A 12,660-nucleotide genomic window follows, 5' to 3' on the forward strand; every position below is an offset into this window, starting at 1 on the left:
ACCAGGGTGGGTCCTCTGTACCAAACACTGCGCCCCCCAGCAGCTGCTGTTGGCAAAAGTGGTGCCAAAGAGAAAGTTGGTAATACGCTATATATCCACTTTAAAAAGTAGCAAAATTAACATTGAATAATATCAATTTAAGGGTAAGGAAAATCTATCAGTGAATTAACTTGAAAAATGTTGAGCCACAGAAATGTGGAAAAGGCTTATTAAGCTAAACGCCTGGAAATTAAGTATGCCACCTTCAACCTGTTACTTCATCAAACCCTCATAAAAACCAGTTCATGTGTTTTCACGATTTATTTTTTCGCAACATGCAGAGCTTAACTATGGATCTCTACACGCTCGAAAAAAATAACCGTGTTTAGTCTGTTAATCTGTTTTGGATTTTTGAATTGCTGACCTATATGTTGAATGCTGCTGTAATTTCACCAAAACAAAGTGGATCATATTGGATCATAATAGCAAATAACACCTCTCAGGAATATTTCAAAAATAAATAAAGTAGACAATCAGCAGCTAAATTACCAATAATATTAGGCCAATTTCTAACATTTACTTTGAACATTATTTATTTTAATTATTTAAGTATTATTTAATCTTTAATTTAATTTGATTTTTTTTTACTTTGGGCTTTTATGTATTTATGTATTGACAGAAGTTGGACATTCGATAGACATTTACTCGGGAGCAAGCTCCGCCTTATCACTTGGCTTCCGCCAGAGTTGGTGGAGGGAGGATGGTTAGCTGACCTCCGAGCCCTCGCACTTAACAGGCAGAACCGAATTTAGGGACCATCAATAAACCACTGTTAAATGGACAAAAAACTGACGTCTTTATTATACGTCCATGACTTGCTCATCTAAAAATTAGGATTAAAAAATACAACTAAATTGGGTACATGTTCATTTGCCCACTAATTTTACATGCTTAAGTGTTTTTCATTTATTTTCCATAAATGTTTTTATAAAGAATTAGGGCTATTTTTTTTTCAATAGTTTCCATGTCGTGTGACCCAGTTTCATCAAATCAATGTCAGATGTTATACTTACTTGGACAAATAATACGCACCCCTTTATATAGGATTGTATCACTTATATATTCTACATATCTATTTTCTTTTAATATTTTTAATGAAGAATTAATGTTCCTTTTCAATAGCTTCCGTGTCACCCAGTGTTCTCAAAAAAAAAATCAAAACAATATTAATAGAAAATAGAAAAGGGTCTTTAATCCAATATAATGAGGTCTGTCTTACTTGTCCAAGTGAATATTACATCTGATATTGATGTGAGGACACTGGGTCACATGACATGGAAATTAATGGGAAAAAAAGTCCTTGTTTTTAATAAAAACATTTTTTGAAAATAACTAAATGAAATGAACACTTAAGCATTTAAAATTAATGGGCATCATGTGCCCGATTTAGTTGTATTTTTTAATCCTAATTTTTAGATGAGCTAGTCATGGATGTATTATGAAAACCTCAGTTTTGTGTCCATTTAACAGGGGTTTATTGATGGTCCCTAAATCAGGCTCTGCCTGTTAAGTGCGAGGACTCGGAGTTCAGTGACCGTCCTCCCTCTACCGACTCCGGGGGAAGCCGAGTGATACAGCGTCGCTGGCTCCCGATTAAATGTCTATCGAATATCCAACTTAAAACTAACTTCACTGCAGTCCAACACCGAAGCTTCTACGAAACATTTTTTTCTGTCTTGACTCGAACGCAGCAGTTGTCTTCAACATCATGCTCAACACAAACAACCAAATCAATCTCCTAATGCTCAACTGCCATTAAAACAACGACTGTTTGGTGGAGTGAGTTTGGGTCTGACCTTGCAAGAAGTGTCATATGGCTATGAGCTTGTCACAGTCCTACTTTAAATTATCTTATCTTAACTTGCCTAGTTGCCTCGAAGCTTTGAAGCTAACGTTGGGTTGGCGCTACCTAGACTAACGTCAATGAACGTCATTTCCCTTCCCGTCTTACCTCGAGGTAACTAAACGGTTAAACTTGAGAGAAAGCCAAAATGTTAAACCTTAGCTAGTGAACGCAACTGTCATCAAGCCAAACTATTGTGCACAGGGTTTATCCGTGTCACCCGCTTGTGGACGACCCCAGTGGCCGGTTGATTAACCGAAGTGGACGTGACGCCAAATTTAAAGAAGCAGGCAGCAGCCAGTGGGGATTGCCCTCGGCAGACGAGCATTAAGCTAGCTGGCTAACACGCGGCCAGGGAAGCGTTTACCAAATTTGTTCATCCAGTCCTCATCTTTTTCTAATAAGACGTGAGTTTAAGATCCCCGCGGGTCTGCGTATGCGCTGCACCCCGCCCAGGGCCTCATGGTGGATGGGAAATAACTAGCAAGTGGAGCCGAAGAAGTAAGCAGCCAGCAGTCCTGTTAAACATGGAGGATGAAGAGGTTGCAGAGAGCTGGGAAGAGGCAGCCGACAGCGGGGTGAGAAGCGCTAACAATGCAATATTATTGTGCTAAACAAGGGTATACATTGATTTGAGCTTGACAGGTAGCCAGCCATATAGAGGGGTATGCCATAAAGTGGATTTGAATGGTATATAAATACATAAACATGTTATTAGTTTTGGTTTGTTTTCTGATAAAAGAAAGTAGGCTGGCTTCCTGGCTGAGTCTTGCAGGCCTCGCTGTCCCGTAATGACACGGGACCGAGCCCGGCTTCATGTCTTTTTATTTGCTCGGTAAAAAGGTTTTGTGTGTGTGGGAAATCAAATTGACATTCACAGAGAGAACCTATTTTTTCTTTAAAGTCGACTTTTTCCTATAATACCCCATTGTTTAGACCCGCCCATTGCGGAAATGACAGGCTGCTCGGAGGTGGAAATTACAATACCATAACAGTGTAGTATGTTCAGGGGTTTTGAGTAAAAATTGAGTATTTGAGAATGATCAAATAGATTTAGCAGTTGAGTTTGAGTTGAGGGTTAGAACACGGTTTATTTGATTGTGGCAAAGTGTGTATATTGACCTGTTCGCAGTGGAGACAGTGCTATTACTGTCAACATCATTTTATAACCCATCCCTTTGAAACAAATTTAGATTTATTATTAACTTAAACACAAGTTGCTGCAAAAACATGATTTATGGCTGTGCATGATTTTATAATAGACTTTGATAAAATGTTATTGTTGGGTTGCACTTTTTATCCTCTTATTCTGATTATGAGCAATCTGAAATCCAACATCTTGACATGTGTTATCTTAAGTTATATATACCGCTTATCCTTCATATTGGCCTTAGAGTAAGTAAGAATTTCTACGGCTGCCTGAAAATGTATATAACCTATGCTGAATCATTGTTTTGATTGCCGTAACTCCTGCCCTTTACCCTGTCAACATAGGAAATACAAAAAATGAACAAAGACTGCTTATATTCAGGGTATTATAAAAGGCTTACTTTGTCCACATCAGTCATTATTCATATGTAATCAATATGTTTTTTCTCTTTAGGAAATCGAGAGAAGACTTGAGGCAAAGCTGAAAATAAATCAGGAGGCAAAGTAAGCTAAGAGAAAATGTCTGAAAATGTTACATTCATGTTAATAACACATAGAACCTTTTCCCTTAATTTTATTCCTCTCACATATTTTTACCGGAACAGGAAATCTAGCTTGGGTTCGGCTGGCTCACCTGTTCGAACTGCTATTGTAATCCAGGATGACTCTCTACCTGCAGCACCCCCACCACAAATTCGAATTTTGAAACGTCCCTCAAACAACGGTACCACCGGAAACGCTGCGTCGACTCGTCCCTCTCAGCAGATGAAATCGCTGGCCCAACGGGAGGCAGAGTACGCAGAAGCCCGGCGAAGGATTTTGGGTAGTGCTTCTTCGGATGATACAGCTCAGGACAATCCAAGCCAGGACAGGTATGACATGACATCAAAGATGATCAGTATTGAATTTTGCTAATCTGAAAGGAAAATACCTAATAAGTGAAAGTCATTTATTCTCATTTCTCCTCATATTATTAGGCCAGCTCGTATGAGCGCGCAACAACCATCAGATCCAGTTCGTCCAAACAATAATGTGATCCGCCAGCCCACCGGCCCTGATGGCACCTCAGGCTTCCGACTCGGCAGATAAACAGACTACCTGATGCGAGATATCCGCTGTCTCCCTAAGAGGACATTGAGGGTGGCTTTTAAAGGGGATGTATGTGGTATGAAGAGTAGAGTGGTGGGGTGACTCAAATATTGGACAGACATTAGAAATATGAAGACGTAGCATGGACTGAGATGAACTTCTCCACCCTCTCTCTACTCTGCATACTGGCATGGTCTCTGCCTTTCCCCCAGTCTTTTTCTCCTGTGGAACGTCGTCAGGGGCTGATCAGCCAGAGATCTGAAACCCCCTCTGTTCCACACTGTGAACAGGCTTTGGCCTCACATCCCTACACACTGTGATACTTTGATGTACCATGAGGTGCCCTATGATTTTTACTATGATTGGCCAGCCGGATGCCAGGGCGTCAGGTGTCTGTCTCTTCAGGGAGAATAAGGAGAGCTGATGAATCCGTGGGATTTCCCAGGGGACGTGCAAACTAACGAGCGGGCCTTTCCGTTGATGGAGCACAGATCACAGCTGGGTGTCCACCGGGAAGCCGGCCTCAGTCTGTCGGGTTCAGTGGAAACTAAGTGCTTGACAGGGCTGAGAGTTTACTGCGCGTTCAGCAGCTTTAGTGCAAAGTGTTAAAGGGTCAAACTGATCCAGCCCTTTAAGAAAAACTGCACTGTGCTCCAAAGTGTGTTTTAATACAGTAGTTGCATAGCAGTGGCAGAGGCTCAGACCAGCACTTTCCACAGTCCACAGGCCTCTGTTTGGCACTGGTGGTTATGAAACTAACGCCTGGTGGGCACTCAGCCTGTGGCCAAAGATTACAGATCGTAAGGAGAGAATGTCACAAAATCTAAGTTTATTCAAGCAATAATAATGAATTTACTCCCCTGGATTATTTTTTTACATACCGCTTAAATACCTGTGCTGTGTTTTGTTGCAAATCTTCTTCTGTTTTAAACAGTTTACATCGTTTGTTCATGTTTGTGATTTCTTTTTCTGAGACATTGTATTTAAGTCAGAAGATCAGTAGTGAATCAGAGATTAGATGATGTAGCCTGCATAGCTATTGGTAGTGTTGTATGAATTTTTTTATAAAATTGGAAAAAGTCCAACCTATTCAGGAATTGAAACTCTAAAGTTGTCGTGCCGAAATGTCCCTGTGTGTTGTTTTTGCACCCAATGCAGTTGACTGACTGATGCTTTTAAAAAGTTGGTTTCACTTTCCTCAGAAATAACACTTAGATGCCCAGTCAGAGGATGACAGAGCCACATGAGAACTGCTTTATTTTGGAAGAACTACATCAGGGAAATCTACAAAAACGATCAAAAAAATATTAAAACTCATCTTTTGATCAGTACCCTTTTAGAAGGAAGCCTAATTCTTATGCCTGGTTTTGATGAATGTTTTTGCTGTGATAGTTTTTCACACTAAAGGATTTCACAACATCATTTGCTTATCTGCCACCAATTGAAAGGAAAAGTTTGCAAACCATGAAATGGATAATCTCATTAGATACTGATGAGTTACGGACAGGTTCACAGTAAATGAACCTGCAGCGATTTCTGAACCTGTTTCTGAACACTTGTATGCCTTAAATGACAAATGATCCACAGTTACATACATAAACTTTCCAATGAGTTGTGCGTGTTAAACTTGTGATTTATAACTTCATTGAATAAATCTCATGTCATGGGGGGCACTGTTTATTGTTGGTATATAATAGTGCTTTTCTTACACATGGGATCCATGGCTGTGTTTTCACAATGATTTGTCCAACTAATTTACAGCTGCATTAAAACCATTGATTGTAGATATTAAGAACTGTAATGAATTGAAACTATGATTAACAGTAAATTAACTTGCTTCTACACAGCAGCAAACTTATCAGTGTGGCTCAAACCACTTATTCCAACCAAACTAAAAAGAGTGCTTCATTAAGTAATGTCTGGCTGAAGTAACCTTTTATTGTCGATATGACAGAAATATAAGTTGTTCATTTCAGCCTCTGATATCTCATCATTTTGGGTTTATAAGATAGACACTGTTGGGAAGGGATGACATTCAAAGCTGTAAACCGGACCTACTACATGAAGGTTTTGTGGCCGTTAAACACTGTTCCCAGGGATGAAGTTCAACTCTTGAAATAAGAGATTTGTAATCATTTTAAATTGGTAATTGAAAGCAAATAGCCATCCTATACCTTTGTGATCGACCAATGAAGTTTTGTTTCAGTCATTCACACCAATCTGTCCAGTTTGATGTCAGTGTTATATTGAAACTTGAAAAATACAAATGACATTTGAATACCCTTTAATAAACACACTTCAAAACGAGACCAGGTGTATGTTGGTTTTTATTGTCACATCTGCCTCTTAAAGCTGAACGTTGGCTCAATATGAAGCACATTATTTAAAAATGATTTGATTATTTGAGTTAAGTTATAATGGTGATATAAACAACCGTCATTGATATTTGTTATAATATGAATAAACATTTCAAACTCCATAACCTTATGTTTATTTCTCAGTTTGTGGTTAAGTTTATTAAAACATAGCACCATTGACGGTGAGATTATGTAAAAGTGTTTGAAGGCTCTTGCAACCTTTCGAAGAACTTCAGAGGACTAAAAGGATGACGGCGCAAGTCTGAAATGTTATTCCGTGTTATCATGTGTCATACTGTCATCAATTGAAACTTGTTAGCTTGTGGTTATGACTTGGGAAGTTGTGCACACAATATCTTATATATAATATTTTATAATTCTGTATTTAAGTGATTAATTCTTGGGGACAATGCTGCAAGGCAACAATAGCACAATACCAATTTTTTTCCTATGCCATTATGCATTTGCTGCCTTACATTACCCGCTCGCTAGTGAGTCTTTTGGCATCCATTAGCAGCTTTGTTCCCACGATTTCACAACTTTAATGGCAAGAATATCGTTTTTATGAAATCCAATTTATTTTAACCATGACCTAACAAGCAGTAGCCTCACTTTACAGGGCTCAACTGAAGGATTTCTGACACACATAGTGTTCAACATTTCTTCATATCATTATGAGTCTACTAGTTGAGTCCAGCGACCTTAAATCATTTTTAACCTGAATTCAGGACTCTCAACTGAAATCACCTGTGTGGTCGTGCTGGGCCTTTAAAATGTGTTATAACCTTTTAATTGTGTCTGCCTTTGCTCCAAGTAGAATCATGCTAAAAAAATGACACCGTAGAAATGTACTTAAAAGAAAATGTTCATAGCCCCTTCGCCCACACAGTAACTGTCTCAGCAGCAGCCATGGGGGGTTATCTGTCTGTTTCTGTCCGCTTCAGTTCAGACCATCCGGACCAGACGCGGCGCTGTTTGTACGGAGCACCGCGGCTCATTGGGGATCTCACCGTTGGGTTCAACTTCAGCCGAGCTGTCTATTGAAAGTCGGAAGTTGTTTTGATAGTTTGGTGAAACTTGACAAAATGGCAGAAGACAACAGTTATGAGTCGATGCTCTGCGTAAAGCCCGAGGTCCATGTTTACCGGATCCCTCCGCGGGCTTCTAACCGTGGATATCGGTAAGAAGAGCACGAGGACGTTAGTAACGTTAGTAACTGACGAGTGTCACTAACTGCCAGACAAATGTTGCTCACTAAGCTAATTTAACGGGAGCACACCATTATCGGACAACCCCTTTTAGGATGGATATTAGTTACTTTTCTCTGTTTTCTTGCAGCAACATAGTGGACGTTACAGTCCAGCCAGTTACTGCTTACGATTTACATTAGAGATTAGCTAGCTGAGACATATGCTCGTGGCTACATACGCAAATAACGCTAGCCTTATTTCGGGACAGAACAATGCCGCTGTAACTTTATCAGCTTACAGAAATCGGACACCTTTTCTTACCTAGGGCATACACCTTTCATTTAAAAAGTTAAATTGAGAAGTAAGAGACATGACACATCAAGACATTGCTGATAATCCTGGAATTTTTAAAATGGCATGTTTGTCTACTGTGTGTCTGCATGGAGTCAGTCAGTGCTAGTTTAGTCCCAGTTAAAAGTCATTAAATTAGAGTTTGCATGATGATTAATAAACATGGACAACTGCTAAACATGAGCTAGCTCGTTGTGTGCTTGCTTTGTTGATACAATTCTCGGGAAAAACGTACGTTTTTGTCAGATACAGTTACATTACAGTATAATGACGACGACTCAGCAGTCACGTAGATGGACAAAACAAACAATTTAACTCAAGGTCCACTTTCACTGGAGCTTTAACTGTATCTCACAATCTTCCTTTGAACAAGCTTTAAAATACATTTTTTCTCGTCATATTTAGTTTATAGGTATAAATAAACCAAGATTTTTGTTTGATATGGTATAAATGTGTCTTTTATTGTGGGTGTATTCTGCACACATCCATTGCTTGTCGGTCTGACTTGGACTAAAGATCCCTTTTCTGTTTTGTTCATTTTTTCCGTGTGAAAGAGTCTTTGGTGGACTTTTTTCCTATCCTTAAAAAAGGGATCTAAAGATGAAGAGTCATATGCTTTACACATTGTAAATCCCCTAGGAAATTTATGATTCGTGATACTAGGCTATATAAATAAAATTTACTTGACTTTAAGCTATTTGAAAGTGCAAGTTTTCAGGATCACATTTTAGATTTTAATGCTTTATGTGAGTTCTGTCAATCGGTTGCTTCAGCTCCTAATCATATCTAAAGGGTCTGTCATATTGGGAATTAGTCCAGTGTTCCATAAATCCCTGTGAGATAGGTGAAGAGGACCCGATAGAACCTTCAAAACGTGTGTAGCACATACGGTCATTGGTGTAGCAGAACAAAAGAACACTGCTTACACCAATGTCTCATTTTGGGCTTCCGAAAAACTTTGATTTCACTTCCTTGTGCTGTGAAAAGCTCCAGCTGCCTGTGTAAAAACAGTGAGCCTGTTCAGTGAATGATGAGTAGACAAACCGCTTTCATAATGAGTTTGTTTCCTGTTTTTCTAGAGCTGCTGACTGGAAGCTAGATGAGCCTGCTTGGAGTGGTAGGCTGAAAATCACTGCTAAAGGCAAGATGGCCTTCATTAAGTTAGAGGACAGAAACACAGGTAAAAACTATATTTCACTTTGTGTAAGTGTGTACATACTGGTTTGCCAATTATAAAATGCCACTTGCATATACAGCATCCCAGCCAATGTAATCAAATCGCTTGTCAACAAGTTTTCCATCCCCTTTTCAACCAGCCGTTTGGTGTAAATTTTTTCTGTGCAGGAGAGCTGTTTGCCCAAGCTCCAGTCGAACAGTATCCAGGCTGTGTGGTTGAAGCTGTCACAGACTCCAGCAGGTATTTTGTGATCCGGATAGAGGACGGCAATGGTAAGTCGCTTTCATCACACTCTCAGGAAACACTTATAATAAAAGAAAGGAGCCGGATAACCTTTTATTGCTACTGAAGCCAACGAGTGTTGTAGTGCATATTTCTACGTAAAATATAGGGTTCATTTTCTCTTTAAATTGATATAAACCGGTTGGGTTTGCCCTTCTTTTCAGCCGTTTACCTCATCCTAATCACAGGACCTCTCTAATATCTCATATAAAGTGACAGCTGTTTATCGCGTTTATTTGGTCTTTAAATGCCAGACAGGCTTATTGTGCTTTATATGCTGATGTAAACGTCCCCTAATGTGTTTTTGTCTTTACAATTGTTTCCTAAAGGACGTCACGCTTTTATCGGTCTGGGTTTTGCTGATCGTGGAGATTCATTTGACTTCAACGTAGCTTTACAGGACCACTTTAAGTGAGTTTACTTCCCTTAATTAGCTGTCTTTACCATTTGATCTCTCTTTAAACTCATGACCTGAAAACAAACTCATCTGTTAATATGACCTGCTACATTTACATACATACGTTTGCATGTGATATTTTGAAAAACATTCATGCTTACATTAGCAAGAGGCAGGATTTTAAAGATGCTGAATTATTAACTTCTGCTCAAGTTGATGTTTTCTTAACTGTGTCTTGCTACTGCAGTGAGCCAGTCTGATTATCCATATGTATTTATCCCTTTCAAATTCTATATCTGAAGGTGGGTGAAGCAAGAAGGTGAGCTCGCAAAAATGGAAGCTACTCAGAGTGAAGCACCCAAGCTGGACCTGAGCTTCAAAGAGGGGCAGACCATCAAGATCAGCATTGGGGTGAGTTTTTAGCCCAGAATTATTAAAAAAGGATTTAATAATAACAGATTTTCTCAAGGAAAGAGATGCTAAAAAACTGCCATGACTGTGTCTATCCCAGAATATCAAGAAGAAGGAAGCAGGAGGTGCCAAAGCGCGGCCCATGGGTGGGGGTCTGCTCCCACCTCCACCAGGTGCAAAGGCTGGAGCGGTCATACCTCCTCCTGTTGGACAACAAACAGTCTCAGCTGCACAGACAAACCCTGGTAATCACCGTGCTATTGCATTACATGACATTTTTAAAACATCTTCACATGATTTCAGCTGCTTTATTTCATTGTGTTTCTCCAAATCCAGCACCTCTTTTAGACTTCGGCTCCACCGCCCCGGCAGCCCAGCCCAGCTCTGACATGTGGGGAGACTTCACATCTGCAGGATCCAAGTAAGTCTTTCATAATCGTCACATGCATCTTTGTCTGTGAGTGTCCGCCTTGTCATTTCCATCTGTCATATAAGCATTCATTATGAATTGTTTCACACTGTCATTATCATCATCATCTTCGTCATCCGTCCTCCTCCACAGCTCCAGTAAAGACGAAGCGAAATCAGGATGGGTGCAGTTTAGTTGAGTGGTGAGAGCGAGCACGCACTCAGGTTTCAAACATTCCACGGACAGGACGATTGTGGCGAAAAAGAAACTAAGAGAAAGGAACTGTTAGAGAACTTGACCGGCTCATTCACTGCACTTGATCTGCAGAGAGACTGTTCATAAACGACTAAAGCCCGCTGACCAACAAACTGTGGAGGATCAAACAGTAAAATGTTCTTATGTTTTACAATCATATTCTATTTCTATTCTCTGCTATGCAACCAGGGTTCGTCTTTACTCTGTTACTCGTCTTTACAACAGCATACATTTGTTCTCAGTTATGTCAGTACACCAGCACCACTCATCTCAACATTGTTTTTACCATTTGGGAAAATTAAAGGTTTACCTATGAAGTATCCATGTTTTATTTAGCTCTATTCGTGTGTGTTTTCTGTTTCTTAGTTCTTTTAGGAGATCTTGCAATTTTTTTTGGATGATTAGTTTTACATGAAACCTCTGAAGCCGCCTTTAAAAAATACCCTGATTTTTTTTAAATCACGTTGTTGGAAAAAAATCATAAATGCCATTTTGTCTTTTTGTGTACACTCTTCATTTGTCTTTGCCTCGTGTGTTGTTGCTTTTAAAATGTGCCTTTTACCAAATTGAAATTTCCTTAATCTCTGTCACTAATACACTCTGAGTATTTGATCAAGTGCCTTCCTGAGAATGATCGAAAATGTATAAATGTATGTCTTTATGTAAATAAAACAATATATTTCATTGTGTTGTATTATTTTCATGAGTAATCTTCTTGTGAGATTGTAGAGGGGGTTCTCCATTTCTCCCCTTCACGAGTAGTAGTAGGCAGTATGTTCTGAGACGTCGGAACGTTCGACCAATTTAGAGCCAATTTTAGCATTGCAGAAAGTTCTTAACAAAACAATGAGAACAACTGGTTCTATTTTACTTTAAGATACCGTTGTAATTAATGTAATATACCTACCTTAATACAATGAGAAAAGTAGTCTAAGGGATTGTTTTATTATCCAATCACAGCCTGTTGCTGTTGACTTCAAGTTATTTAATTGTTCTGAAGTGTAAGTTGGTCAGTGTATTGAACATTAAAGATTTGTCTACCCCTCTTTTCAGTATTTTAAATGGTAAAATGTACTTTCTTTCAAATAAATGCCATTTAAAGGGGGGTTTGGTCATTTTTTATTTATAAATGTAATGTTGAACTTGTTCAAGTAATACAGGTTATTTTAGGGTTTCTCTTATTCTTCCAACGGTGTAATGACTTTGACGTTAATCTGAAAATAACATGGATTTGATCTCTGTTTATCATAACTAGGATTACATGGTTACTGATTTTTTCCCCCTCCACGTTATAATTAATTTTACATTTAATGCATGTATTGTGGTTATTTTAATTGAAGAAAATAAAAAAAAAGGTTATTTTTTTCCAAAAATAAAAAAGATTGAAAAACATATACAGTGGGGAAAACAGGACTACATGCCAGCCAAATTAATGAGGCAATTTAGCACTTATTTTCTGCATACCCATAGCAATATACCAGTATCCACGAGATTCACTTGTTGCTCGCTTCACAAAGAATATATAGCATATTATATGGTAATATTATTCTGTTATCTTGATTTAGAGACTTGCTAACGTGCTATTTTATTCAGTATATTTTGGGGGATTTCTCGATAGTTTCTGTGAGAAATAATAATCTAACAGATTTTATTCTCAGCTATCAGCTGACAGTCGCCCATCATCATGTGCACAGGCAGTGTTGTGTATACA

General features: G+C 38.9%; 2 protein-coding genes across 2 annotated transcripts; both read left to right on the top strand.

Annotated features, from left to right (window-relative positions):
• The first annotated feature begins 2,004 nt into the window (after positions 1–2,004).
• LOC138605736 (SUZ RNA-binding domain-containing-like) lies at positions 2,005–6,427 on the top strand. The gene is made up of 4 exons (XM_069678152.1): positions 2,005–2,460; positions 3,486–3,535; positions 3,637–3,903; positions 4,009–6,427. Exons 1-4 carry the CDS (start codon positions 2,410–2,412, stop codon positions 4,118–4,120), a joined length of 480 nt encoding a protein of 159 aa, XP_069534253.1. The 5' UTR covers positions 2,005–2,409; the 3' UTR covers positions 4,121–6,427.
• Positions 6,428–7,548: 1,121 nt separating this feature from the next.
• necap2 (NECAP endocytosis associated 2) lies at positions 7,549–12,004 on the top strand. Its single transcript, XM_069678321.1, has 8 exons — positions 7,549–7,657; positions 9,098–9,198; positions 9,363–9,467; positions 9,807–9,888; positions 10,177–10,285; positions 10,386–10,530; positions 10,622–10,706; positions 10,848–12,004. The coding sequence occupies exons 1-8, from the start codon at positions 7,563–7,565 to the stop codon at positions 10,891–10,893; spliced, it is 768 nt and encodes a 255-aa protein (XP_069534422.1). The 5' UTR covers positions 7,549–7,562; the 3' UTR covers positions 10,894–12,004.
• Positions 12,005–12,660: the final 656 nt, after the last annotated feature.

This window comes from Semicossyphus pulcher, unplaced genomic scaffold (genome assembly GCF_022749685.1).
Source record: "Semicossyphus pulcher isolate SPU_LCO1_2020_fin unplaced genomic scaffold, fSemPul1.0.p SCAF_3, whole genome shotgun sequence".
NCBI lineage: Eukaryota > Metazoa > Chordata > Actinopteri > Labriformes > Labridae > Semicossyphus > Semicossyphus pulcher.